This window comes from Parambassis ranga, chromosome 3, assembly GCF_900634625.1.
Source record: "Parambassis ranga chromosome 3, fParRan2.1, whole genome shotgun sequence".
Lineage (NCBI taxonomy): Eukaryota > Metazoa > Chordata > Actinopteri > Ambassidae > Parambassis > Parambassis ranga.
In genome coordinates this window covers 13,959,150-13,987,123 of record NC_041024.1, presented here as the reverse complement: position 1 = coordinate 13,987,123, position 27,974 = coordinate 13,959,150, and the positions used below count along the sequence as shown (strand labels likewise).

General features: G+C 38.4%; 1 protein-coding gene across 1 annotated transcript; it reads left to right on the top strand.

Moving 5' to 3' along the window:
- Positions 1–37: 37 nt before the first annotated feature.
- Positions 38–27,528, top strand: myom2b (myomesin 2b). Its single transcript, XM_028401968.1, has 39 exons — positions 38–187; positions 2,207–2,310; positions 3,909–3,966; positions 4,230–4,384; positions 4,576–4,662; positions 7,398–7,486; positions 7,828–7,878; positions 8,025–8,189; positions 8,640–8,801; positions 8,906–9,047; positions 9,398–9,597; positions 9,761–9,814; positions 9,885–10,012; positions 10,169–10,352; positions 10,465–10,639; positions 10,724–10,845; positions 10,952–11,139; positions 11,296–11,422; positions 11,526–11,704; positions 12,301–12,415; positions 12,627–12,789; positions 12,903–13,009; positions 14,025–14,069; positions 14,716–14,852; positions 15,073–15,217; positions 15,688–15,750; positions 16,033–16,100; positions 17,578–17,691; positions 17,930–18,017; positions 18,241–18,279; positions 19,164–19,269; positions 19,876–19,942; positions 21,809–21,905; positions 22,328–22,364; positions 23,748–23,770; positions 23,852–23,907; positions 23,991–24,080; positions 26,592–26,717; positions 27,052–27,528. Exons 2-39 carry the CDS (start codon positions 2,228–2,230, stop codon positions 27,277–27,279), a joined length of 4,263 nt encoding a protein of 1,420 aa, XP_028257769.1. The 5' UTR covers positions 38–187; positions 2,207–2,227; the 3' UTR covers positions 27,280–27,528.
- Positions 27,529–27,974: the final 446 nt, after the last annotated feature.

Genomic DNA, 27,974 nt, shown 5'->3' with positions numbered 1-27,974 from the left:
TGGCCACGAGTCTTGAAGGATACTGGTTATATATAGGCAGCTCTCTCTCCTTATAAGGACTCAGGGAGAGGCAGGTGGGGAACGGCTGAAGACGGGTGGTGGTTTTGTTGGCCTGGTGCTTGGTTTAGGCTGACTCCCTGTGGATTCAGGCTGACAGCCGAAGTCGCTGCAAAGGAAATCTCAAGGGGTAAGAAAAAAAATATTTTTTTAATTCCGTTTTCTTCGCTCGTCTTCTCTGTATCCTCATTTTTTTTATTTTAACAAAAAATGCAGGTGGGATCAGTGGGATGGAGGTATCCATAGCAGATTAGGGCACAGCCAACAGAGGTTTCATGATACCTAACTGGAGCTAATGATGTTACAGTGATGAATGCTAGAATATATATCAATAATAAAGGATGTGTGGAGATTCAGTTTGATCAAATGAGTGACCAACAGAGGGCTCTTTTTGACCCCGTGTTGGTCACTTATTTATTTTCCCGCTGTGTTGTCTTACAATAGAATGGTCAAAACAGACCTGATGGGTTCATTTGGAAAGGACGAGGCTTTGTTATTTCAACATTTCTAATATAAACATGTTGGTGTTATGGACATTTGCTGTCATGCATTTGTTGCCTAAAGAAGATTTAATCTTAAACTAAGATATGAACAAATAGATTTAACAACATTATTCCATTAACTTCATCATGTTTTTGCTTCTGGAACTGTTTAACTTGAAGCTGCAGAATTCCAGAGGGTTGGACAGAGAGAATATGGCAGAGATTTTCAGAGGTTTACTGTTACTGAAGGTAAATGTCATTGGCATAGGTTTGTGCTGTTACTGTACTGGTAACAGAGGCTGGCTGACAGAGGCAGGGAAGAATAGGATAGATGTGACTAGAATGACTTGTCTGATCTTACCGCTTTACTGTGGGCAGCTGAAGCACACCATCTTGCCATGTTTATCGTTTTAAACTTATTCTTCTTATTTGCAGAAGTGGTAATCTAACTGTTGTTTTTTACTTAATCTTTAGGTCAGAGGTCAAAGGTCAGGAGTGTGGGCCATTATGGTTGTGTCTGTTTGATTGACTGCCTTCTTGACTGACAGTTTTGGGGCATTAGAAGTGATGGTTACAGTGACACTGAAGACAGACCATTTCACAGATGTGAAAATCAGGGATATCTTTGCCTGTGCAGCACATCTCAGTGGCTTTTAGGGAAAGGTTGGGCAGAGGGAATCGCTTCATGTTTCAGCTGACCTTATTTCTGGTCTCTGGAGACCACAGGGTGATGTAAGACAATTATACCCCACTGTGTGTGCATGATGTAAGACAAAGCTGTTCTTTTGTTTTGGTGCGTTGGTGTCTGAACATATATGTTTAAAGACAAGTGAGTTAAAATAATTTGTACAGATAATAGATGTTTCTACTGGCATAGAAAAAAGTGCACAGAAAAGGCAGAAAAGAAGAGACAAAATATTTTTTTTCAATCTTGAGGGTTTTCAAAGGGCTGCTGACATATGGCAAAATGTCAGGTGTCTAAGATGACACATCCGAAGAGACTAGACTGTCAGTATGTGTGTGCGTCTTCTGCGAGTTCTTTACACCAGTGTGCCCTTTTTATTTTATTTTTATTTCAGTGGGGATGTTGTCATGGCACATGGTTTAGTCTTGTGTGTTCACTCTATTCATTGGAAAATACCAGTATTTATGGTCTGCTCAATAAATAACTGCTGGTGCTGAATTTGGAGGTGTCAAACTGATGATTAAGCTGGTGCAGCTGTATGTCAGTTGCCGTTTGTGTACGTTACTTATCCAACAATAGTCCATGTCCTTGCCTTTTGTTTATGTGTTTGCCTGTGTTACTGGTGTCTTTAAATCTATGTAGCATCCCTTTGTCAGTCACGTTGTGGGTGTGTGCGTTAGGATGTTTAACATTGTTGTCCAGCTACATGTGTTCAAATTCCAGGAAGGCTTTTCTTCTTGTAGCAAAATAGAAATATATTGCTCAGTGTTAGTGCTACACATTGTTGCAAAGCGCAATCATTATAGACACCCCTCAGCATAATTAACCCTCTCTGCCCCTCTTTACTTTTTGTATAGACACTAATAATTATCTAGAATTGTTAATTAATGTTTGTCTTCGTGTTCCTGATTTGACTGGTGAGTGATCTGTTGTTCTTTGCTACCATGTCAGTCTGTGTGTTTGTGTATTGCTGGTCCAACAGGTCAGTATCTACAGTGCCACCATGTCAGTGTGGATCAAACGTGGACATTACAACCAAGAATACCACCACAAACAGAGCCAATATGTGGTTAAGGAATACAGCAGGTACAAGATGACGCAAATTATAATCTAGTAGCAGTGTTATTACTAATAGTAGTAGTGTAACAGTAGTAAGCTTTGTTACCACTAAACCTGCAATTCATCCACATAACCAAAAATATAACAATACAGCTCAACTTGTTAACAATACGCTGATTTCACCCTCAACTAACACTGAGCTGGCCAAGCTAAACCTAAAATATTTTCTTGGTTTTAAAGAGGCTATCCCAACATTTTACAGCAACCATTCAATACTGGGCTTCTCATAGGTACTATAGTTAAACAGGGATATTTTTGGAATAATCTATCTATTAAAACTTTCAAGGCATACTTTCGAACGGAAAACTGGCTATTAAATAACTTTTAATAAGAATAACTTTTAATCTTTTTAAAGAGTACCAGTAAGTGTGTGTGGTTTAATAGGGGTACCAATAGGTGCTCTGGCTGCTGTGTTTTATTCATGCTTACCATATTAAAAAGTCTTTTTCTTGGTGTTGCTTCCTTTATTGCTGATACTGTATTCATTTAACCATTACAAAATGGGCGCTAATTAATTGTGGATAAAGTGTAGTAATGAAGTGCTCTGTTCTTAGTGATTTCTATGTTTTATTTCCGGTAGAAGTCTGCATGCGTTTGTAATGTGCCCTGAACAATGAATGAGTGATCTAATCGCTGTATTATAAGGTATTGTTTTTTTTAAACAGTACAAGCTTTTCTTGTCATCTATAGTTCTATACTTCACTTTCCATATATGTTTGCATATTATTTAATACACCATTTAGAAACAAACCTACAAATCTCAGACTGTGCAAAGTGTTGTCACACAAAATATCTTTCATCCTGGCTTCATCCCAGTGGTAGAAGATAACTGATTTGTGTGTTGCTACCTTTCGAGAGCCCCTTGGCATTATGGTCAGCAAGATGCTTTTACTGGCAGTAGTAGTGTTACTCCTGGCCTGAAGGCTTTGCCAAAGACAGTGATCAAAAATTCAGACTCTGGCAAAAAATACTACACACAACAAAGGCCTCGACAGAACAAGCCCTCCAGAAGGAACAAGCCTAGACTACAATCCCAAACACAGATGTATAGCAATGTTAAGTCCTGCAATACCATATCTTCTCAAACCTTGTACATTAGCCATGAGCATAGTAATAGAATATTTTGTGTCTCTTCTCTCTTCACAGAAAAGATCATAGGGGAGTGTATGTTGATAGTCTGCTATTTAAGGTTATTTCAGTTATAATTCTGTCCTGAATTATTTACTAAAGCCAGCGTTATACTCACATTCTGTGTAGACGGTTTAAGTACAAGTTCCTGTTATGCATTGCTCCACAGGAAACAATGCAGAGGCCTTTGTAGACACATCAGTCTTACAAAAATCATTTCAATTTCCACGTTATCAAGGAAAATAATCTAAAACCATATCAGACATACTGAAATCATAGTATTGTTTTTGACACAGGTGTTTTATATCTATGGTGCTTTGGCAAAGATGAAAATTATGGCTTCAGTGTTTTAAGCATTATGTTACATTGGCTATAATATTATAATTGCTCACGGCTATTTTCATTTAGCTAAACTGACTTCCTGTTCCTGTCTTTAGCTCCGAGGCGATGGAGGAAAGATATGAGCACAAAACCAAAGCTCGCATCCAGGAAGTGGTAAGAATTTAGTGATCATCTTTGTCCAGAGTTGCATAGTACACTAGGAGTTATTACCAGCAAAGAGATATACTCTATTCATTTTGGGCATGCCATTTTTAAGCTAAGGCCTTACAAATAGGCATGGGGTGGAAAGGGTTAATTGATATTTGTGCAATGACAATTTCAGCAAGTTGTTTAACTGTATATATTTGAATGCATTTAAATGGTAGTGTAGTGATATCGTGATAAAGAAGTGCATATGATTCTGTTTGCCTGTCTAGGTGAGCACAAAGATGGGAGACAAATATGTACGTGAGGAGCCCATGATCAGGGGACCACAGTTCCTGGTCAGACTGAGATCCCACACTGTGTATGAAAACACTCCAATCAAACTCTTCTGTACTGTTGAGGGCTTCCCCATACCATCTGTAAAATGGTGAGTCACTATACTCTTTTTTGTAATCATGGTTAATTGCTGTACACTATTTTGTCAATATGATTTGGCTTATCATCTACTTTAGATAAAACAGTAATATGAAAACAGACCTTAGGAGTGATTGCAAGAGAGCCACTTTAAAAAATAAAGGTGCCTTGAAGGATGAAAGCTTTACATTTTCCCTTCTCTAGGTATAGAGACGGTGCAATCCTGGGCATGTCCTCTGGAAAGTATCTGGTTGAAGCCAAAGGTGGAATCCATTCTCTGGAGATTCCAAGGTACAATGATGCAAATATCAATAATGAAGGATGTCTGGAGAAATGCAAATACCACAAAAAGGTTACGTTAGCTGTATGATGCCAGATTTGCTGATGAAAACACAGATAATCATTGCCCTGGTTGCATGATTCAGATGTTAATCCATATACTGGGTTTTTGAGCCTCAGCTGGCTCAATGTATCAAGAAGCATTTGTAAAAAAAATCACATTTAAAATGTGTTCGTTTCAGTCAGACTCAGCTAAATATGTGTGCAGGCTTATATACAGGGACCAGAGCATGTCCCGCTCTAGCTCCAGTCTTCAGAAGCTCAGCTGTTCAAGTGCTGACCTCAGTGCTATGTGATACTCTGAGATTCTTTCAGTCATCACTCTTTCCTCGGATCCAATCACCTTCAGCTCCTTGTGTTGCTTACTTACACACGGTTCAGCCAACAGCTAAAACTCCTTACACTGTAAACCCATGTTTTAAGTGTAATCTAAACAGTTAGCTCACATTGTACAGAAACGATTAGTTTGATTGCATTACTGGCAAATGTAAGTTTGATCTACTAATTTAAAGTAAAACAATATTGCAATGTGTGAATCATTTAGGTAGATTAAAAAAAAAGTTATAGGTATTACTTTACCTCGTGACCTTGAGGGAGGAGCCAGTGGTTCCAGAAACATACTTCAACTTTTAATTTTGAATTTTTAATTTACTTTTAGAAAAAACTGCAAATTTGGTAGATTAAGATTTATGATAATCTGGAGAGAAAACTCCAACATCAAGTAGGCCTACTACAGCACTTTTTTCATTTACGTCCTTGTTTACAACTAAAGTAAAACACACACTGACCCGCACAACACCCGGCGCTGGCGACAGAGCAGCGTCCGCGGCACACGATGGACTTAAGAAGCGACTCTAATTCCCGACCCAGCCGCAGGAAAGGAGAAGAAAACAGTGGAGAGTCGAATCGAGGGCTCCCGTACCGCTGTAAGTAGGCCTAGTGTTAAATTGGCGTTAGCGGCCATGTTGTGCTAATTACTGCAGATTTTCGGGTTAGCTGGTTAGCATGCTAGTTAGCTGCTAATGAATCAGTCTCCAAACTGAAGTTCTGTTGGTGAGATCCAAGAACGTTTGTTTTAACAGGTTTGACAGATGTTTTAAAATGGAATGCAACAGAAACGTAGTTTAAACTCTAACCTGTTTCACTGGCATTTTGTAGAACTCACTTTCTGTCTCTTGCTTTAAACGTTTTCTTGTGTGTTAGGACACTTAACTCACTGTTGATTAAATCTACCAACAACAGGTTTTTAGATTCGTTACATCTAGATGTACAGCACTTGCACTTTATGCAGCCTGTAGTACTTTTGGTGGACTGCGTTAACATGCTCATATATTATCCTTACCAATGTGTTTTTGTTTTGATATGTTAGGGTGCTTCTGACCAATGACTTAGAGTGAATTTCTGTGGGAATCCTCTGCAAGATGAGCAAACACACCCAGAGCTGAAATTGTCTTTGACGCAATGATGGTGATGGGTGAGCGGACTGAGCTGCCTCAAGCCTTCTGACTCTGTGTCCCTGTGCCCTTCACTTTGATTAGTGTATGAAAAGCACTTTCATTTTTGTCCAGCAAGTGATAATATTTACCTGCAACTCTGTGAGTAATTTTCTTGTTAGCTCACTCATTTATGAAGGATAGAATGTTGATGTTAAATTAAAAAACCCTGCAGAAGGAAGAATTTGTTGTTTCTTTCTTTCTTTCTTTCTTTCTTTTTTTGTAATTTACATGTACTATTAAATAGTTAAAGGATTTGAATTTAAGTCAATTTAACTAAAAATAATTCATACTATAAATAGTTATATAATCAACTTCCCATTTTGTACATTGAACTTCCTGCACTGTGTTTATGAATTGGAGCTTACTCAAAGTTTTAATACATTTCTTTAAAAAAGTTAATGGGTTTCCTGAAAACATTTAAGAAAACTCAATTTATCCAGGCAAAGTCAGATTAAGATTAAGTTAAATTTTAAGATTATTTAGACCTCACACCCTTCTCTGCTCAAGATCCTTGATCTACAGACACATGTGGACACACTGTTTTGTAGGCAATTTGCTTGAGGTATTTTCATGATTTAAAATTCAAACACACACTGCTGTGTGTGATATCAGCCTATGCATTCAGCACAGTGTGAAATTCTTAGCTCAGATGACACTGGTGTAATATGAGGTTTTGGATAATAATCATGAGTGTCAGGATACTAAAGAGAGAAGCAGAAAGACCAAAAGATTGTAGAAAATAAGAGGTTAAACTGTATTGTTGATTCTGTTGTATGTGTGCATGGGGCTTCGCTCAACCTCTGGTTCAATGCTAATTATCCCTGGAATTATGTTGCATTCATGTGGGGAATAATTGCTCATTTCGTGCATTGGTTTTATTCACCTTGTAGGAGTAAATCTAGACTGGCATCATCGGTAGTTTACAATTATTCCCATCAGGGCCCATCAAAGCATGGATAAGCAATATGTCTGGTGTTTAGGCAACTTCCATGCTTTCACAGATGACTGTATAGTTTACTTATGGTAGAATTCACATTACCTAACAGAGCTTGATAAAATGTGATGATGAAACTTGTAATTATACAATCCTAAACAATGCTTTCATTTCATTTTAATCTGGTGACAGTAATCCACATTGTCTCTTAAGAGGTATACTGATCAGGAAACATTTGTTTGTATTGTGTTTTATAGATGTTCAACTGATGACACAGCCCAGTACACTGCTGTGGCTGGTAACAGCCATGGACAGGCCTCTAGTCAGGCCTCTGTTATTGTCAAGAGTAAGTCACTCCTATTACCTGATATCTCAGATTGGACAAACTGTTTGGCAGTTGAAGTTGATTCGTCAAGTTCTAGGTTTCAATTCAAAGATAGGAGGTCACGTGAGATAGCACACAGAGCCACGGCTGTGTGCTATCTCATAATATTGATTATATTAATAACATGCCTAACAAGTATGATCATTTCCTTTAACTCAGATTCATCAAAAATGTCATCATGTTTTACAGCTGATAATCTTAAACTTCACAACTGTGCTTTACCATTTGTCTGCGTACTTCCTGGTTTTATTATTACAGTTGTGCAAAATGGTTAATTTTTCACTTTATTTTTAACTGTGTAGGATTCAAGCAAGAAGATGAATCATGTCCATATGCATGGCTGCCCTTCACAGGTAGGCACCATAATTACACCCAGTTGCCTTCAGCTTTGTCAGAATATATCTGAAAATACCAGCTTTAATTCTCAAAGGTCTTGGTTTAGTGCTGTTTGGATGACAGTGGTTGATAAATTCTCTGTCTTTACCCATTCTTTTCAAAGCTGCCATGCTTCCCAAGATCCATTACACAAAAATCAACATTACTTTTGTGGAGAAGTTTGGTCCTGTGTTTGCTTCTGAGGGAGGATCTGCCACTCTTTCTGCTACTATGACCTTAAATCCCAACCTGGCCAACCTGCAGCCTGAGGCACAGTGGTATAGAGATGGTAATTGTTATAAAGTAGCATTTTATGACAAAGTAATTACCCCTATAATTGCCAGAACAGTGCTGGTGTGCAGCCAGAGGCACAGCTGTGGAAAAATGGTGATATGTTATGGACACTATTTTATTGCTTATTAATTATACTGAGCTTACTTAAATAGAATAATATATCTTGCATTCATGAGCAGTTTTATTTGTAATATGTGTGGGTAGGTGAAGCACATTTTCATAGGCTAATTTTTCAATTGCACAATCACCATATTCATTCAAACCTTGATAAATTTAATATATAAATATATTATATATTTTATATATTATATAAAAATATATATATTAAATATATATACATATTCTAAATTGTTAAATCAATATATATATTGATGTAACAATTTAGAATGGGGGTTTATAAGTAATATACAAAGACACTAAATCCATAATCCTCTTTAATTTGTAGACGTTCGTCTGTTTGATTCCAAGTGGGTAAAGATTGAAACTGGCAGAGGAGTCACCACCTTGACTATTCCAAACCTCTACAAAGATGATGAAGGCCTGTACATGCTGCGCATGGTCACTAAAGGCGGCACTGCAGAGCACAGTGCGTTCGTCTCGGTTGAAGGTGAGAGTCAAAGAGAAGCAGATGAAGTTGAAATCAAACAGTATGCTTATGACCAATAATTCATATACTGTTTTTTTTTTTAATATTGTCTTATTCTTTTCTAGATGGTCCTCCCTCTGTCCCTAATGCACCTGGTGCTCCAATGGACATCAAGATTCATGATGCCAATAGAGACTATGTTATTGTGTCATGGAAGCCTCCCAATACCACAACAGAGGGTCCAATCCTGGGATATTTTGTGGACAAGTAGGAGTTGTTAATAAACACTACTATACTACATTGCTTTTACCAACTAAACAAAAGTGCCTGCTTTACTAAGAAGCTGCTACCTTTGATGTCTTTACATAAGTTTACCTCTTTATCATTGTTACAAATTGCCTGTATTTGTAGCCAAGCATCTCAATGCACTCACGTGTTTTGTTGATGATCCTAATGAATAACATGACTTAGTATCAGGGCCAACATCTACAACTTTACTATACTTAACATTTAACTTATTACTCATTTTAACACAACTATTATGACATACGTTCTATCATGTTGTCCACCAAGACAAAGTATACAATAATGCTTTTCTCTTGTGTCGCCTTTTATAGATGTGAGGTAGGAACTGAAAACTGGACCCAGTGCAATGATCACCCCATTAAAATCTGCAAATACCCAGTTTCTGGGCTGTTTGAAGGCCACTCCTACTACTTCAGAGTCCGAGCTGTTAACTCCCACGGAATCAGCAAACCCTCCCGCATGTCTGATCCCATTGCTGCATTGGACCCCACTGAGTTTGAGAGGCTGCATGGTGCGTATAACTGGAATAGTAATGTATAATAGCAACATGTTACCCAGTTTTTACTATATTCATTAAGCAGATTCACACTACACATACTGTTATTTGTCAGATTATATACATTTATATTTAGTCTTTCTAAAGTGACCTCCCCACATTCCTTCTCATTCTGCAGCCAAAAAGCTTGGAGGAAAACTGGATGTTGTATCTTACCATGATGACATAGAAGGTGAGGTCTAAATTAGAGTAAAAAACATTTAATATCTAAAATGTTTTTTAATTGCTGTGATTCTGTCTAGCTGAAGGAAAGCCACCAGGCCCTCCATCAGGAATGTATGCCTCAGAAACAGACAGAACTTATGTTGTTTTGAGCTGGAAAGCACCTGCTTATTCCAGCAAGGCTCCAATGTGGTACTACATTGAAAAGGTAATATATCATTATTTTGCTCAGTACTGCTGTGGTTTTGCTACTATTTTGTCCTTAAACATTTAGTATATGGAACTTGTGTATAAAACATCTCATTAAAACAAGCCATAATGTTAGTGAGACAAGTCTAATACCTGTCACTCTGTGTCCTTACAGTGCATGGTTGACAGTGGAGCATGGCAGCGTGTTAACACTCAGGTCCCTATCCGATCTCCCCGCTATGCTGTCTTTGACCTGGCTGAGGGAAAACAATACAAGTTCAGAGTGTTGTCTGCCAACATGTATGGAACCAGTGAGGCATCTGAGCCAACTGGACCTATTGAGACTCAGGAACTTAAAGGTAAGGGTCAGCACTTGTTTACTGGTGAAAGTGGAATAGTAATCTAAACAACAGCAGATATTGTTGTTATGATTATGATTATCTATTGTACTTTATTGTTATTTTTGTTCAGGTGTACCATCTGCTCCTGGTCAGGTAATTTCAACAAGGGAAACAGACACCTCTGTCCTCATCCAGTGGGCTCCACCAAAGGAACCCAACAATCTGATTGGTTACTACATTGACCAGTGTGTGAAGGGGTCCAAGGACTGGACATCAGCCAATCACAAACCTCGCAAAGAAACCAAGTGTGTTTTAAACCCAACAAACATTTCTCTCAGAGTTTTTTGGTAACAATACCTTACACTTTGTCTGTGATTGTGTTTCTTTAGGTTTGTGGTTAGTGGTCTGACTACAGGAGAAACCTATGTTTTCCGTGTTCAGGCTATCAATGAGCTCGGCCTCAGTGATGAATCCCAAGAGTCTGCCCCTCTGACTGTCAGGGCCGCTCTTAGTCAGTATTCACATTATGATAACCATTACAAATGCAACAATATCTGCTCTCCCCTTTACACTGAATGGTCAGTTTTTAAGGATTAATATTCAGTACTTTTTTTTAGCCCCTCCCTCTGCTTCTTATGACATTGGCCTGTTGAACTGTGATGGCCATTCCATGGTTCTGAACTGGAAGAAGCCTCTACATTCTGGAGGTGCAAAAGTCAAGGAATATTATGTGGATAAAAGACGTAGTGGGACAACCATGTGGAGGGAAGTTCATATCCCACCAGTCACTGAAAGACTTTACACGGTACATTCTATTTTTATGCCACTTCATGTTTTAAAGCAATCTGGTGACCATGAATCTATGAACAATGTTTTTTTTAATCTATTTAACTTTTAATTGTTGGGCATACAATATTTTTAAAAGATGATCTTATCAGCCATGGGCTCCTTTTATTGACAGGTGGAGGGCCTGACAGAGGGAGCAGTCTATCAGTTCCAGGTCTATGCTGCCAACCTGGCTGGTTTGGGACCAGCTTCCAAACACTCAGCTGATTTCAAGTGTGAAGCCTGGACAATGCCAGAGCCTGGTTAGTGAATATTATCTGCTAAACTGATCTGACCTCTCTCTTTAGTTAAATCAAACACTCATGCTTCATGTTTGTTCCTCCTCTTGTTGTGTGTGTCCTGTAGGTCCTGCCTATGACCTGACTTTCTGTGAAGTGAGAGATAATTCTTTGGTAGTTGAATGGAAAAAGCCTGTCTATACTGGTTCTGGAGCTATTACAGGCTATCATGTTGAGTACGCAAAGAAGGGCACTTCTGACTGGACCACAGCCAATGAGAAAGCTGTCAGCTCCCGCTTCCTGAAGGTGAGAGCATATTTCTATCAACTTATATCCTTGACATCTATAACATGCAACTTGTCATAAATACAATAAACGCTTAACATTCTGTGTTACTGATACATGGTGTTGCATTTTCTCTACACTTCTACCTGCTTCTGCTAATTACAGTGTAGTTTTTCACACTATAATATGTTACAGCTCAGTATTCTGTACCAGTCTACATTGCTTCACTGGGCCTCTATAGTACAGTTATATTGCAACAGTGACACCTAGTGGATAAAGTATACAATTACTGGATTTACAGCACAAGCTAATTAATATGAGCCACAAGAGTGTCATTTAAAAAAAAGTCTAATTAAACTCAGACTGTAAAACAGCACAGATTAGATCAGGGGAATAAAACACAAGTTGCATTTACTCACTGCTTTAACTACTGGGTATTGCCATGCTCTATTATTGTCACATATTTGTCACATGTAGTATGTCATATTTACCTATAGCAGTTGCTAATTTTAAAATGCTGTTACAATATTAATTTCACAGTCAACACACCTGTGTACCAATGTGCACAGCTCTGTGCCACCTAACAACACTAGCTTGTCCCACTCTCTGTTTCCTAGGTAACAGGCCTGGAGGCGGGCACCAGCTATGTGCTAAGGGTGCGTGCGGTCAATGCAGCGGGAGTGGGTATGGCCTCAATGGCATCTGATCCTGTGATTGCCAAGGCTGTGGAAGGTAGGAAGGTTTAATCACAGAAAGTGGGAGATCAAGAAATTTAGCATTCTATAGCTATATTTTAATGCACTCTTTCCTCAAATGTCAGGCAAGATGAAAGATAGAAATTTAAATTTAAATCTATTTATTTTTTTAAAAAATACTGAGGTCTGTCAAGGATTTCTGTGCCATTTTCAGAGACAGAAATGGTGTGTGTGTCTGTATATTGAAGGTTCCCAGGAAGTGTCCTGTGTGGTGGATGAAAAGTCAGGTGACATTGTCCTGTCATTTGAGTCCTGCCAAATGAAGGAGGGTTCTCAATTCATCTGGAAAAAAGACTATAAAGAAATCACAGATTTCTCTAAAGGAGTTGTGATTAAGACTGAAGGCAACCAGTAAGGCTAAAGATGCACATGCTGCAGTATTTATGTGCAAACAGTTGCATACTGTTCTAATCTTTTACATCTCTCTGTCTCTGTGTCTCTCTCTCCCCGGCCATGTATCACAGCTCTAAGCTGATCTTTAAAAACCCAGATAAAGAGGACATTGGGACATTCTCTGTTTCTGTCACCAACACAAATGGGGTGTCATCCAGCTACACAGTCACTGCTGAAGGTAGGATTTATTTCATTGCTAAGTTTAGCTGTGCTACTAAAACATAAATCCAGACTGTATGCTAAACATACCAAAACAGAACCTGGTATTTACACTGTTGAAACACAACATAGATGGACAGCAAATGTATTCCTGCTGCCATGCCATTAGTTAAATTGTTATAATTATTTTCTGTGTCATCTCATCAGCATTTACACCACGTAGCAATATATCCAATATTTGTTTCCTTCCTCTAGCGCATGCAAATATCTTTCATGTCTTGATCATGAAAATTTGAACAGCTGTACAGCAAGATCCAGACAAGTACATCAAAAGTACAGGCTTGAGAGAGAGAATCAAAAGGAAGCACTCTATAGAAGAACCAAGTCTCTGTGTAGGATGCAATAAAGATGAAAGTAATGAAACTCTACTTTAAAACGATCATACTGGCATGTAGGCAACAAATAATTTCATTACACATCTGATGTCTGACATCTGCATGTGTTTTACCACCGCATCCTCATGGCAAAAGGCTTTCTGTCAAAAAAGTTTCAGTGCATTTTCCCTGCTATTGCACCACTATGCTACCAGGCTATAATATGTTATTCAGTGTGCCTTCCACTGATGGCTTCCGATTTGGCCTACAGTTACTTTCCTGTGTCTCACCATAATTGTTGGACTGCTCATATAGGCTACACAGCTTTCATTTATTTCACTTATATATCACAGGTACTTGGTAAGGCTCCAGTAATTTAATACTCTAACTCATATTACAGTTTCTTGGAGGAGTTTCAGAGTGAGCCTCAGGGTCCTCTTCAAATGCAATGAAGAACACTGAGATACAATACAGTGTCTTTCATATCGCTATATTTGCTTCAGTCTTAAGTCTCTGTCTATTAAACACAATGAAAGCAGTGTCTGGTCTTGGTACTTACACCTCATCATGGTGAAATTACATCCAAGCATAAAGTGTAATATGTAATATTACTTGTGGCCCTGACTGCATGTAATGAACAAGTTGTCTCTCCTTTTTTAGAGTTGGCAAAGATGCTGGCACTCAGCTATGATATCAGACACCCAAGTAGGTACCTCCGATTGACTCTTTCATTCTCTTATAATCTCTCTCTTTGTCCCTTTTAATTTCTTTTCTTGGCCATGTCTTAACCTATCCTACCTTCTTTCTCTGTTACAACATTTCTCCTTTTCATACTTTCTTCTGACGGCTTTGAACCTTGCAGATTTCTTTATTCTTTTAGTGGCACATTTCTCTTTGAGACAAAAAAGTCTTACCTGTTTTTGCATCACCTGCCTAACCACCATTCATCCTTCTCTTGTCTCGTCTAGTCTCCGCTCTCTTCTTGTGTCCTCTGCTTATTTGTATCCTCTTCCCTTTCATGTCCTCCTCACTCTCATCTTGTCTCATTTCCCTTCTCTTTGTGTCTCTTCTTGTCTTGTTTCCTCTCTCATCTCTTCTTGTCATCACTCCTCTCCTGTTGCATCCCCTCTTGTCCCCCATTTTATCTCCTCTGTTGTGTCTTCTCTGTTCTCCTGTCTTCTTCCTTTCTATCATGTCTTCTCTTCTGTCTTCTCTCTAGTGTCCTTTCCTTGTCTGTGTGTCCTCATCTTAACCTGTCTTATGTTCTGTCCCTGCCTCTCCTCTTGTGTTTTTTAAAAAAAAAAGTGGAATTATGTTTTTGAACTTCTAACTTCTTTCCCATTTCCTCTAGTTATTCCACTGAAGTCCGAGTTGGCCTATAAGATTTTGGAGAGAGGCAGAATGAGGTTTTGGCTGCAGGCTGAAGAGATTTCTTCTAATGTCACCTACAAATTCTTTGCAAACAACAAGGAACTGTCTGGGGCTGATGTAAGATATTGTAGTTTTAAAAATTGTTAACATTGTCAAGAGAGCAGAAAAGTATACTTACTTACTTCAAGGTGTACAAAATGTCTATTCATCCGACAGTGTTTCAGGCAGCTGCCAGTTGTAGCATAAAACCTGTAATCCCAGTGAAAAAGTACCAATTTTTACAACATCTGTTAAGTCTGCTATTGGCTTTTTACAATGCAAGTATATTTTTCTGCAGCCCAACAAGATGGGTCATGACGTCTCTACAGGTATCATTGAGTTCATCTTGGACCATTTCACTGAGGAAAATGAGGGGACATTTACCTGCCAGATCACAGATGGAGGAGGCAAAGCACAGAGCTCATTGGTTCTGATTGGAGATGGTAAGAGAGGCTAGGTGTGACTGCTCCATTCCTGTCAACAACTGCACTGTGTTTGTAAACTAAAAACCTCCCACCTGAAGGACTCACTAGATACTGATCACTGGGCAGTAAAATATTTTGTTCCAGCAGGTACACAACAGTACTATAAGTATATATTTATATGTGTGCAAGAATTGACATTTTTAGCTATTTTTGTTATTTTTTTTTTGTTCTTACATAAAGATAGATGCTTCCTGAACCAGAATGAATAATGGAAAATGTATGTAAATGATAAATGTAGGTGTGTTTGAACTTTATGTATGAAGAACATTGAAATTCAGACGAAAACGCTTCATAAATCATAAATTATTATTCCACTCTCATGCAGGGGACCATTAGCTGTGTAACACAGAAAGAATCTATAGCAACTACTTGCAACTCTTTGATCTTTTAATTATTCTCTGTTTATGTGTATCTGTGTGTGCACACAGCTTTCAAGGCAGCATTGGCTGAGGCAGACTACCAGAGGAGAGAGTACATCAGAGTCAAGGAGGGTAAGAAATACAAAACATCATCCACTTTTTAAGATTGTATGAGCCTCATTCTTATAGTCTGAGCCTGAACACTGCTGCACTATGTTGCCTGGAGACAACTAATCAGTCAGGTGTATAAGTATAGAATTACATAGGTTAGAATTAGCTTTACATAGATCAGGAGCCATTTCAAATGGCAAAGTTGTATTTTGTATAATAAATTGACTTATACATGATGCAGGTATTAAGTAATTCAATACAAGCCATGTGTACCTTCCCTGGGCTTTTTTCTGTTCATCTTAGGTCCTCATTTCAGTGAGTTCCTGTCACTTCAGGTTGGAGACGACTGCTCTGTCACTTTAGTCTGCAAGGTAAACACAGCCAAACTCAATAATAACTGAATATTTACACTCTAAACAAACAGAAAGTTGACTTATGGGTAGCTGATTACACATTCTGTGGAGGCTGAGTACTGAATGCCACAATGTTTTGTAATGATAAGGTCCAGATTGAGACTTAAAATAACCAGAATTACGCTGTCAGGGTTTTGTCCTGCCTTTACCTTTAAATATGTCATTAAGGTAATTTAAAATTTAAGTGTTGTTTATATCCTTCCAGACAGTTTGTCAGACAATTTGTTTATCTGTTAATTTAACTCATGTATCTGCATTCTTCAGAATTAATGTTGGTATATGCTGTATTTGTATTCAATGTTGCACATATTTAGGGCACACCTTATTCATGAATGAAATGAAAACAAACTAAAGCTTTCTTTGTGAAAAGAAACCCCCTTCATGATCCATGAAGGGGGTGAGAGTATGTGCCTATAGGACACTCCTGAAAAAAATTAGATATTTTGTTGATTTTTGAAGTGAAAAGTAGTAAATTCTAGCCCTGCAGCAAACAGACATTCAAAAACAAGCCTTTCTTCAAATATTAATCCTCTGTTATCTTTTAGCTCATGGACTTAAAATCAAACATTTAAAGTGTATTTTTACTTTTTAGAATGGCATTAGCTCAGTTAATAGATTTATCAGGACTTGTGAGGCATGTGAAGTATTGTAAAGAGCAACTGTCAGCTGATGATATTGCAGTGCAAATTGTCTGACTACAAACTTTTTGTTGCCATTCAGTAACCTCGAACCAACTGATTGAGAATCTAAAATGCAGTTAACTGATGCCTACAAAGCAGGAGGCTTGCAGCACTGCCATTAGGAAAAAAGGCAGTTAAGGGGAACTAATTAAAAACAAAATGTAAATAATCCACATAATGTAACTTTAACAGAGATGTCAGTTTTAAAAGCAATATTAGGATAGCCAATTTGGAATAATTCACTTCATACATAAAGGCGATTTTGCCAAATTCAATGACAAATTTCAACAGTTTGGAAGAAAAAGCGGTGTTGGAAGACAGAAATGTCTTTTTGTGTATGTTTGAAAATATTCTTCATAACCTGTTTTAAGCATCATCAAATCTGTGGGTAAACCTAAAAACATGAAAAAGGGTTTTGTTATTGAATCTGTTTCATCACTTCGCTGTTGGGGCCGTCTTCAATTCCCAAAATTTTGCATACACCAAATAAAAAAACCTTTAACCGCTTTTCTTTATGTTTATATATTTTAACCTTTATCTAATAAGAATTAAATTAACCATTAGTCAATAATGGAACGGTACAGTGAAAGTAAAGCGTATTTACATTTACATGGACCTGTTAGTCTGAAAAGAAAAAGGTCACACATGTGATGAGTAACATTTGTTATTAATACAAATTGCAGTTAAACTTCCATGTCTTGTTAATTGAAAAGTATAACTATTTCAGTTATGTTTGTCTTTGCTTGTCTTTGCAGGTTGCCAATTTGAAGAAGGAATCAGAGTTTCACTGGTACAGGGAAGACACAGAGATTATCCCTGATGTGAAGCCTGACCTTGGATCAGGAGTCTGTAAACTGCCCATTAAATTGGTAATTTCATATTATTGCTTTAAATTTTAACTGTACAATATTATTCCTTATTGCACACACAAGCGTGGTGGTCATGTGAAATTATAACTATAATTTTGGTAGTGGTTTTCTGCTACAGTGTCACACAGCTTAATTATATCTCTGCAGACCGTAAAATAATGACACTTCATTCCCAAAACAAACAAAACAATGTGCTCAGATTGAGGGATTCTGTGGTAACTTTTCTTTTCTTCTCCAGTTTTCACTGAAGACAGCAGGAGTTTATAAGGCCATCATTAGTGATGACAGAGGAAAAGATATGAGCCAAATTGACATCTCAGGAAAAGGTAAACTTTCTCTTAATTTATATTACTGTTTAATAAAAGAGATACTTAACACGTTTGGTCCAATTGAGAAAGTACTAATAAAAACCTATCCAGTGTAATGGCCTATTAGAGGAGACTTTAAACCTTTTTTGTTCAGTGTAAACACAGCCACCAGAGGGCATCATAATGCCTTTCCATCCTTCTGGCTCTGTCCCTGACCTCATGATACTCGTCTCTTTTCTAGTCTTTGACGATGCCATAAACAAGCTCAACCAGCTGGCTGGTAGGTATCCACCTTCTGTCCACACACACATGTCTACATACATAGAGGTGAATACCTAAACGTCAATTATGTTCTTAACAGCTATTGAAAACAGTACTAAACATCACCAGCTTCCTCCTCAACCCACAGTAGGATCCTGCTCATATTATCTAAATTTAACATGACACAATCACCACAGTGATAAGAGATTTAGTAGATCCATCACCAGGCTGATATGTTTCTGTTTTAAAATCCCACTGCTCCTCACACACACACTTATCAGCATGTGGCAGAAGTTGTCATGCTGGAAGCATTTGGCCATCATGCCATCATGTGGTGAAATCACTTTTAAATTCTACTGTGCTGTCACAGTGACAGTGTGGAGGAGCATCTTACTCCTATTTTAAGAGACAGTCACTTGACAGCTCTGCAGCAATTGTTACAGCAGTGGTTGCAGAGGAGAAGAGGGTTCATTACTGTGATAATGGGAAACCATGGTGATGCGACCAGGTGGATGACACACTTGTCCACTTGTAATGTTCAGTCCCACACCGACACTGTGTCATAAGAAATGCCCTTTTAAGTATAATGGCTTTAAAAAAATTTAATAAGACCTAAGAAGGGTTGAAGTGTTTCACTAAATGCTGCAGACAAACAGTCTGCAGTCTAAAATCAGTATTCCGCTTCATTAGAGCAATTTTCCTCACCACACTGGACACAGGTTACAGTAAGCGGAGATATCTTAAAATAGACACCGCAAACTCAAGTCTTATTTTGTTAATTTCCATGCATACTGTAGCTCTTGCAGCAGAGCGAGGCATGTTATCCAGCAGCAGGTGGGAAACATGTTTTAATTTGATTTCAAATGTGCTCTTTATCACTATCACCCCCATCACCTCTCTTAGGAGCCAGTGCAGCAGAGCTGGTGATTAACTGCACAGCAACAGGCATTCAGCTACAGTGTCACATGAAGTATTATACCTCAGAGATGAATGTCACCTGGTATCATGGGTAAGGAATTATTTTTATAAGACTAACAATCACTAGCAAGATAAGTAATAAAGAACAGAACCAGGAGGAATTCAGTATTTGTAGTCACAGCAGTGTCTTTTGAAAGAAATTATAGCATTCTTTTTAATTCTCTCCATAAACATGCTGACCACAAACGCATTATTTTCCCTTTCTCCCAAGTTTAACCACCAGGAGTGGCAAAAACAATAAGCTACATAATAAAACCTGTGATGGCTGCTGGCAAGTGTTTTCATTATCCTGGTTATTGCAGCGTAATTGCCCTGCTTTGTGACAGAAATCACACCCCTATCGTTTTCTATAAAGAAACAAGGTTCCTCTGCACTTAGAAGCACTTTGTCTTACTTACTGAGGGCTTTTTTAATGAAAACAAGTGGACAGAACAAAGGAAGGATTGAAAAAGTACAAAAAAAGAGTTAAAAATTCTGGAGTTACTTAAAGTTTTTAACCTCTCCTTTTTGTGTAAGATAAGGGTAACAATAGGGAACCATGTAAACATAATTTTGCAGTACATATGTAACAGACCTTTACCATTCACATAACACATACACAAGCTAAGTCTCCTCTTTTCTCTTGTCTTCTGCTCAGTGAGACTAAACTCTGCCACAGTGACAAGTCTGTGATTGGAGGAACCCCTGCTATGGCAACAATAGAGGTATTACTGTCTACTGTACAACATTGAACAGTAAGGCTCGTTTCACACTGGAGAAAGTCAATACATCTAAAGTGGGACTGAATCCGGATAGCTTTTAAGCTGGATATGTTCAGACCTATTTTAAAATCTGGCTAGGACACACATGTGTCCGCGCTCAATCCATCTTAACCCAGGTTCTTTGTTGTCCTCCAAACTGCTAGTGGAACATTGTAAGATTCAGACAATTCAGGCCGCAGTAGGAGAGCGAGCGCGCATGCGTCATGCGTTTTCTTTTCTCTATACTGACAGTACTTTGAAAAACACTCAAGGCAGGAAACATGTAAGCGTGTGGGACACCACAGTTTATTTTGGATTTCATCTCTTAAATCAACATTTCTGCAGCATTTAAGTATTACTGATGTCATGATTGGGGGCAACAGTGGCGCAGTGGGATAGCAGGGTTGTCCAATAACCGGAAGGTTGGTGGTTCGATCCCAACTCCTCCCTAGTCACTGTTGTGTGTTCTTGGGCAAGACACTTCACCCTAGCCTGTGGCGCGCCTTGCTAGTCATTGTATGACACTGCTTGTGCAGCAGCCGTAACGAATTTCCCTCTGGGATTAATACAGTAACTTTTTTTATCTAAAATAAAAAAAAATAAAAAAGATTGATTGTTTTCCTTTGCATCGACCTTTGTGTAGTTAAGTCTTGTGCTTGTCCTGTCTTGTCCTGTGTCTTCAGTGTCTTCTGCATGCACTTTGTCCAGGTTTTATTCCTTTGACCTTTTGTTTAATACTTTGTTAGTTTCCTTTCATTCGTTTTGGTCTGTCTGAGTTTGGGTCTTTCTTTTGAACTCAAACACCTAATATTTTTCACCCGCTGTTTTCTCATTTCTTTCATTATGAGTTAAGACTTCAATAAGTTCCATTACACTTACAATGATTTATCCAAACATTACAGTAAAGCCTTTCCTCTTTATGCCTCCCTCCCATGTTACCAATTAAACTCATATGTTTGCTAACAACAGCAACATTAATGTAAAAATTCATTGAACCACGGAGAATATGTACGAAGGGTGAATGTTTTTAGAACCCACTTGTTTTAATTATATTTGGACTTAAAATTACACATAATTTTGGGCGTTGCAGCTTTGAGTGACAGGTGGTTGCTCACAGCGCGAGTTTCCTGCTTCCATGATCGCTCGACCCCCTCAACTCCGCTCGTGCTCCCCCTCTTTGTCCGTATTTGGAGTTTTGGCAGACTGTGATGCTGCCAACATGGCGGCTGCCAGAGCATCCCTGAGCCCTACCACCGAACTTCAAAATGGCTCTTCAGAAACAAACGGGTGATGTCACGGAAGCTCTGTCCATAGTTTGGGTTCAATGCCACTGTCGTAAATACTTGTTGTGGTAGAAGCCTCCTCTGTAGACGACATAGAAGCTATGCTAACGATTACATACTGACTAGTCCATTAGCAATAAGGCCACATCACCATCCCTTTTCCATCTTGAGTTTAAGCCAGTGTGATAATCACTCTGGTGTGGTTAAAAAAACTACACATAGTAACTTTCATAGTGGCAGTTTTTATTCTTTTGTAGCCCTGTCAAAAACCCCTCGCTCTAGCCGGATTGATTTCCCCAGTGTGAACGGGGCATAAAAGACTTCTTGGTTGAGTCCCACATGGCTAATTCCATGACAACAGGTCATTTTAGACAGTGGGACTAGGGTCCATCTATGATGCTTAACCCGTTCTTAGTGACTTTTCAGGCAACTTATGAGACAAATTGCTAATCACAGAGAGAACCAAAATTAATGTGTTTTAAAACTGATTAAAAACACAGACTGGGCTGACTGGTTTTTAAGTCACCTGACTTCATATGATTCACAGGTGATTGAACCTGTGGAGAAGGATAAGGGCATTTACTCCATCGTGATTGCTGGTGCTGAGAGCTCACATAAACGTATCCTGGACCTCAGTGGTGATGGTCAGTATCTTTTCACTATTTCTTTTTTTTGCTCTCTTGAAGTCATTTACTTTTTTTCATTGATAATCCAGTAAAAACGAAGGATAGAAAAAACACACTCACTTTATTTTTATGGCTTCCCTTGTTTCAATTTGTAGTCTATGACTTTCAAGTGATACTGCAATCAGAAACTATTCTTTGAGTATCAAACACTCATCCCCTCAGGCCTGAAAACTGGCTGCAAAAAAAGGTATTTCTTAAAGAACTGCAGCTGTGGTCAGCTTGAAATCCTCATGCAGCCTGTTTTCTTTCCATATTCTTAGTATGCTGCCAAAGTTTTAAAGCTTGGGTTGAGTGTTTTTTTTATTATTATTATTTTTTTTTTAGTATCATGTCACTCTTAAACACAGCTGTACGCTGACTTTGTTTTTTGTGTTTTACAGTATATGAGAAGGCATTTGCTGAGTTCCAGAAGCTAAAGTAAGACTACACTTTTTTTGCTCTGTATATGTTTATCAGACTAACTGCTGTTGACGAATCACTGTTCCCCTTACATTTGCTTCATAACTGCAAGTTTGAAATTCTATTCATAAACAGAGAACCACATCTTTATTCTTACTTTATAAAGCATCCAAAGACGTTTACTGTAAAAATATGACGTTTTGTCTAGAATTTACTACCTGTGAGTACTTTACTTTTTATTTATATTTGTGTGAATTGATTGAAATTAAAACTTTTTCTTGGTTTGTGTTAAGGAACGTAAAATGTGTGGCACTTAGCATATTGCAGGCAGGTGACTGCACACACAACATATTCAACCTGACCATAGGATGCTTATAGATCCATACAGCCCATTTCCCCTGCACTGTTCACTCCACCGTTCTTACTGTGTGGTTTGGATACACTGCTAATACAACTAAATATTGTAGAACTTCCAACATAGCTGCCTTTTTTGTGGTCCTTTATGGGCCACAATGATAATGTGGATTAACGCAGTGTGAGTGTTTTCTGTCTCTCTGAGATCCCAGACTGATGTAGAGATTAGTATGGTGGCTTATCAAACTAAAGAAATTGACAAAACTCCAGCAAATTAAGATAACTGCTGGACTTACAACGGTAAAAATGACTTCAATTCAAAAACTCCAAGCCTTGCTGAGTGCAAAAAGTCTGGTATATTACAATTTAAGATAAAAAATTGTGTTTAAAAATAGAAGCAGTCAGGTAGCGGGGATCCTTTGGGGTCTTTTCACTAATTGGGCCAAAGCAAACTCTACACACTGAATATTGCAAATCCATTTAGGAAAAAAAGCATTTGAAACCCCAAACACTAAACACTGCATGCAGAGTGGAAACATCCAAATCCCTTTTCTAATTAACATTCAAAGGAAGCCATTTAAAGCACAAGATTTTATGAACACATTGAAACACAGTACAGTCTGTTGCCCTTTTGATTGAGCATCAACATGCCAAGAAGAGAGCAGGGTTCCCCCAGCCATCTGGTCCTGTTGCTGACCTCTGGTCCTGCCATGCTGCTCTGACAACCCTCACCAAACAATCTAATTTTCTCCGGGAAGAGATTCGGAAAGCTCCTGCAGTAAACAACAGTATAATGTGGTTTGGCTGTAAATTTTGAGTACCTGGTGGCAAACCATCTGACCACTGTTACTTAACCAAAAAAAAAGGTTGTTTGTGTGGTAATGGATAGTGAGCAGACCCAACCTGCCTCGAATGTAGCTGCTGTAATCATGGAATTTGGTGCTATAACAGCTGTTATTGTTTAAACGTATATTTGGAAAAGTAAAATATAATGACAGGAGTATGTTATTCTTTATACTGATAAGCATCTTCTTTTCTGTGATTCAGGGCTGAGGCTTATGCTGAGAAGAGTGAGTTTATCTTCCCCTCCTTTTTCTTCCTTTTTTATGTTCAGTAGAGATGCTTGATAAATTAACAATGGTTTATTGCAGACCGTGGTAAGGTGGTGGGAGGATTGCCCGATGTAGTCACCATTATGGAGAAGAAGGTAGGGTCTACATGTCTACAACATCTCTGTCTCAGATGTGTGCAGATTTGTATAATTTGTTTGTGTGTTTTTGCTTTCTATAGACCCTGAGTTTAACTTGTACAGTTTGTGGAGACCCCAAGCCTCAGGTGTCATGGTTGAAGAATGGAACAGAAGTCGAACCTGATGATCAGGTAAAGACACTTCACTGCATGTATCACAGGGATCAGAATATATTTCTCAACTTGTTTTTAAACTTACCACCAAGCACGTAATTAAATTGTGCGTGTGAGTCATCTGCAGCTTTCTGCTTCATGTTCAGTGCTTCAAACAGGTCCTTGTTCTTTTATTTAATTTAAATGCTACGGCTGACTCTGAGCTGTTTAACTTCCTTCTCTCTCTCTCTCTCTCTCTCTCGCTCTGTGTTCCTTTCTTATTATGATTATCTTATTAATTCAAGACAATTGCAACTGTATGTTTCTATTTACCTGTCTACTGGATGTATTATATTGTTACATCTCTACTAGATGATGTTGTTTTTTAAGTTATGTTGTGGCCTTGTGAGCCTTCAATATTTTCCTTACACTCTCGATTGATTTGTATACAGTCACAATGCAATGGACAACCATGACAGCAGTACTTCTAATATCATTCTTCTTCAACAAGAAACCTGACCCTTCACAACCTCCTAACAATAATGGAATAAAAATATTTAATATGTGTGCACACAAAATTGATTAAGTGCACAAGAAGCTAAATGCCGGTAATACAATTCAGTTCCCTGTTGGAAGCAGCCTGATTACACTGCTAGAAGTCCCTATCAATCCAAAGCCCTCCACGTGTTTACGATTAAGGTCACCAGAGGCCAGTACACTTCTTAAATATCAAGATCAGCATACCCAGAATATCTTATCTCGCTTTATTAAACACAAAAATCTCAACTACTCTATACTGTCTCAAGGGTTTGCTGTCAAATGTGTAAGTCAATCTTGGTTTTCCAAATCTGGGTACCGGTAATATTGTGTTCACAAAAAACAGGGTTGTTTGCCCAGATTGCAAACAAAAACAAAAATGTAATAACGGACAAATAAAAATATGCTAAACACACAATTACTATATAATTAGACTAAAAGCAACAAAAATACAGTTAGAAAATGCAGGATGGAGTGGCTGTCAACATCAAAGACAGTGTGACTGCAGAGGTAGATTATATTTGTGTTTTGCAGTTTAAGTATTTAAATGGTGTGTCAAGACTCTTGTCCCTGTAATAGACCACCCAGCATTTTGTTGAATAAATGTATCACTCAAACCTGAAGCTAAAGGCAATGGTTTCTGCAAACATTTATAGAACTCAGTCATTATAACAATGAGATCAATCTCAGCCTGATGTTGAACAGGTCATACACCTCAGTCATCCAACATCCTGTCCTTTAAAAGGCTTCTTCCTATTTTGGGGAACATTAAGTAAGCTATTGGCAGCACACTCCTGTATCAGTAATGGAACAAATTTACCTCTCCTAACTTATTGACCTACTTGCCAACCGGTACACATTAAGTCTACGGTCTGTCCCTAGTCAGTCAAGGCTTTCAACAGCATGAGGATCCTGCGGCTCCTACCGGCTTTGAAGATTTAGGTTTGAAAACCACGGTCCAGGAGGAATTTCTGTTGAAGATTGCCCTCTTGTTTATTCATTCTCTCACCTGCTAATAATCTGTCTAAAACAAGAATTGCGTTCCTTAGTGATGTGTTTTCAAAACCCCAGGAGTGCTTCTACCATACCTAGTTACTTCAGAGGCTACTGAGGATATGAAGACAACAGATAAACAAAGATGAATATATACAGATCCAAAATACTGCACTGAACCTTAGGGTAGAAACATGTATGACTGAAGAACGATACAGGCTTTAATATGGGTACATTGGACCAAATGGAAAATAACAAGTAAACACTTTTGTTTAGTGTGTCATCAAGTATGAGCTTTCTGTGCTTGTGTACCTTTGTTGTCACTAAAACAACTATAATTATCAGATGTTTTTCATGCAGCATAGTTATTTTACCAGTCCAACAAGGTAAAAACAAGCAAATTCACAGATTAACCTACACTGGTCACGAAACAAATGAATGCAATTATCCAAGACCACATTACATGTTAATTAAAAAATGGCCATCATTTTTAGCATTTTTAGGCCAGTAGAGCTTTTAATTTCTTACGATTAAAAGCAAGTGCTTCTCTTAATAGATATGTAATTAGCCTGCTACAAGGGCCACTCCACAAAAATGTATTAATGTCCAGACCTTACAAATGAGTGGGCAGGTATGAGAGGGGAAATTAAGCACACTTCTCTGCAATGCTCACATTGAGCGAGTGAGAATATGAGTACTCTCTCAGGTGTCTGAAGAATGTAGACAGAAGTGTACTCTGAACGCTTATAGTTTTGGTTTGGTGGTTTCAGGAGGTACACAGGGCACTTGTTCTGTTGTTATTTAATCCCATCATATTTTGGCTGAGTTAGGCTCAACTACAACTGGAAGACCTTAGTAGTTCTCATGTCCATTTTAGCGCATGCAGCCATGTAATCAAAGCCTCACAGTTAGAGATAAATCCATTTTTGAATCAAACTTAAGTGACACACTTTTCAAATGATAAATCATTATAAATTCCCCATACTGCTTTTCTTACTTGCTTAACCTTTCGTTTTTCAGTATGTGGTCTCCTTGGACCAGGGCAAGTTTGCCAGTCTGACGATCAAAGGTGTTTCCATGGAGGATTCTGGCAGATATACCATGATTGTCCAGAACAAATATGGAGGGGAGTCTGTGGATATAGTGGTGAGTGTCACTGCTCTGTACCACAAATGACTGGATTTCCTCAAAGCCATGAAATTTTTCTGACCATCTGTGGCTGAAATCTCACCTTTTCATTGGTGCTTGAAGGTTATTTTTGAGCTCACAGCAGCACAAAGCTGCTACAGCTGTACTGTGCAGGACTTTTACACAAAAAATGACTGTACATTGCAGTCTACGTTAATGCACTAATGCAGACCTGTGGTCCACAATATTCTGTATTAGCAAGGGAACCAGAGGTAACAACTCAAATCTCTCCTCTGCTTCTTGTGATGAATAAATACAAATAAAATGTTTTTGTTTCCGTCTTCCTCTCCAGGTCAGTGTGTACCGCCATGGGGAGAAAATCCCTGAGGCAAAACCAACTCTGACTCCCAAAACAATCATCCCCCCTAAACTCCCCATTGAGATCCCTCAGCCTAAGGCCCAGCCTGCTCCTAGTCCCGCCCCCAGTGCTCCAAGTCCTGCCCCCAGTGCTCCAAGCCCCGCCCCTCCTAAGGCACCAGGAAGAGGGGTAAAGAGTCCCACTCCTACTCGAAGAAAGTAAAAAGCATTTTGGTCACTATTGATGAATGCTGGTGCACATGTAGACCACACATACATTAGACATTTAATTGGTGTTACCTATTTGGTATGAGCTTAGAGAGCCAAGAAGCTCCTGAAAAGTAAAATAATTCTTGTAATAGAAGACAAAATGTTTCAACCTAAAATATATTGAAATGATTAAAAAGAAAATGACAAAATTGGAAGTTAGTGAATCTTGAATAAAGCTGAAATTTAAATATAAAACCTGAAATGTGTTTTAAATTCATACTGTAGCCCTGTGCACAAGTCAACAGAGATTAATACATGCAATATAATATACACTACAGAGCATATTTTTGGTCACATAACATGTTCCACTATGGTAAGTGAACACTAGAAAGCTAGCTTTGATATGCCCTCAGTATCCTGCTGAAATGTCTTATGTTTTCATTTTTGCCGGTGTTTTGGATGATGTGCAACATACCATGCTTCATAGGGTTCTTGGCAAAATTTCCTAATTCTCTCACATACACATCACTTTCACCATCACCCTTTGAAGCTGGAGCCTGTGCCAAGTCACATCATGGCCTAGAAGTGGGCCCACTCTGCCTATATATGGTTCTGCATATGATCAGTGGTTTGGCTCCGTCTCAAAGTCATTTACACATTTACATGTTTTGGAAAATCTCTCTCCTGTAATGTTGATTGATGCACAAA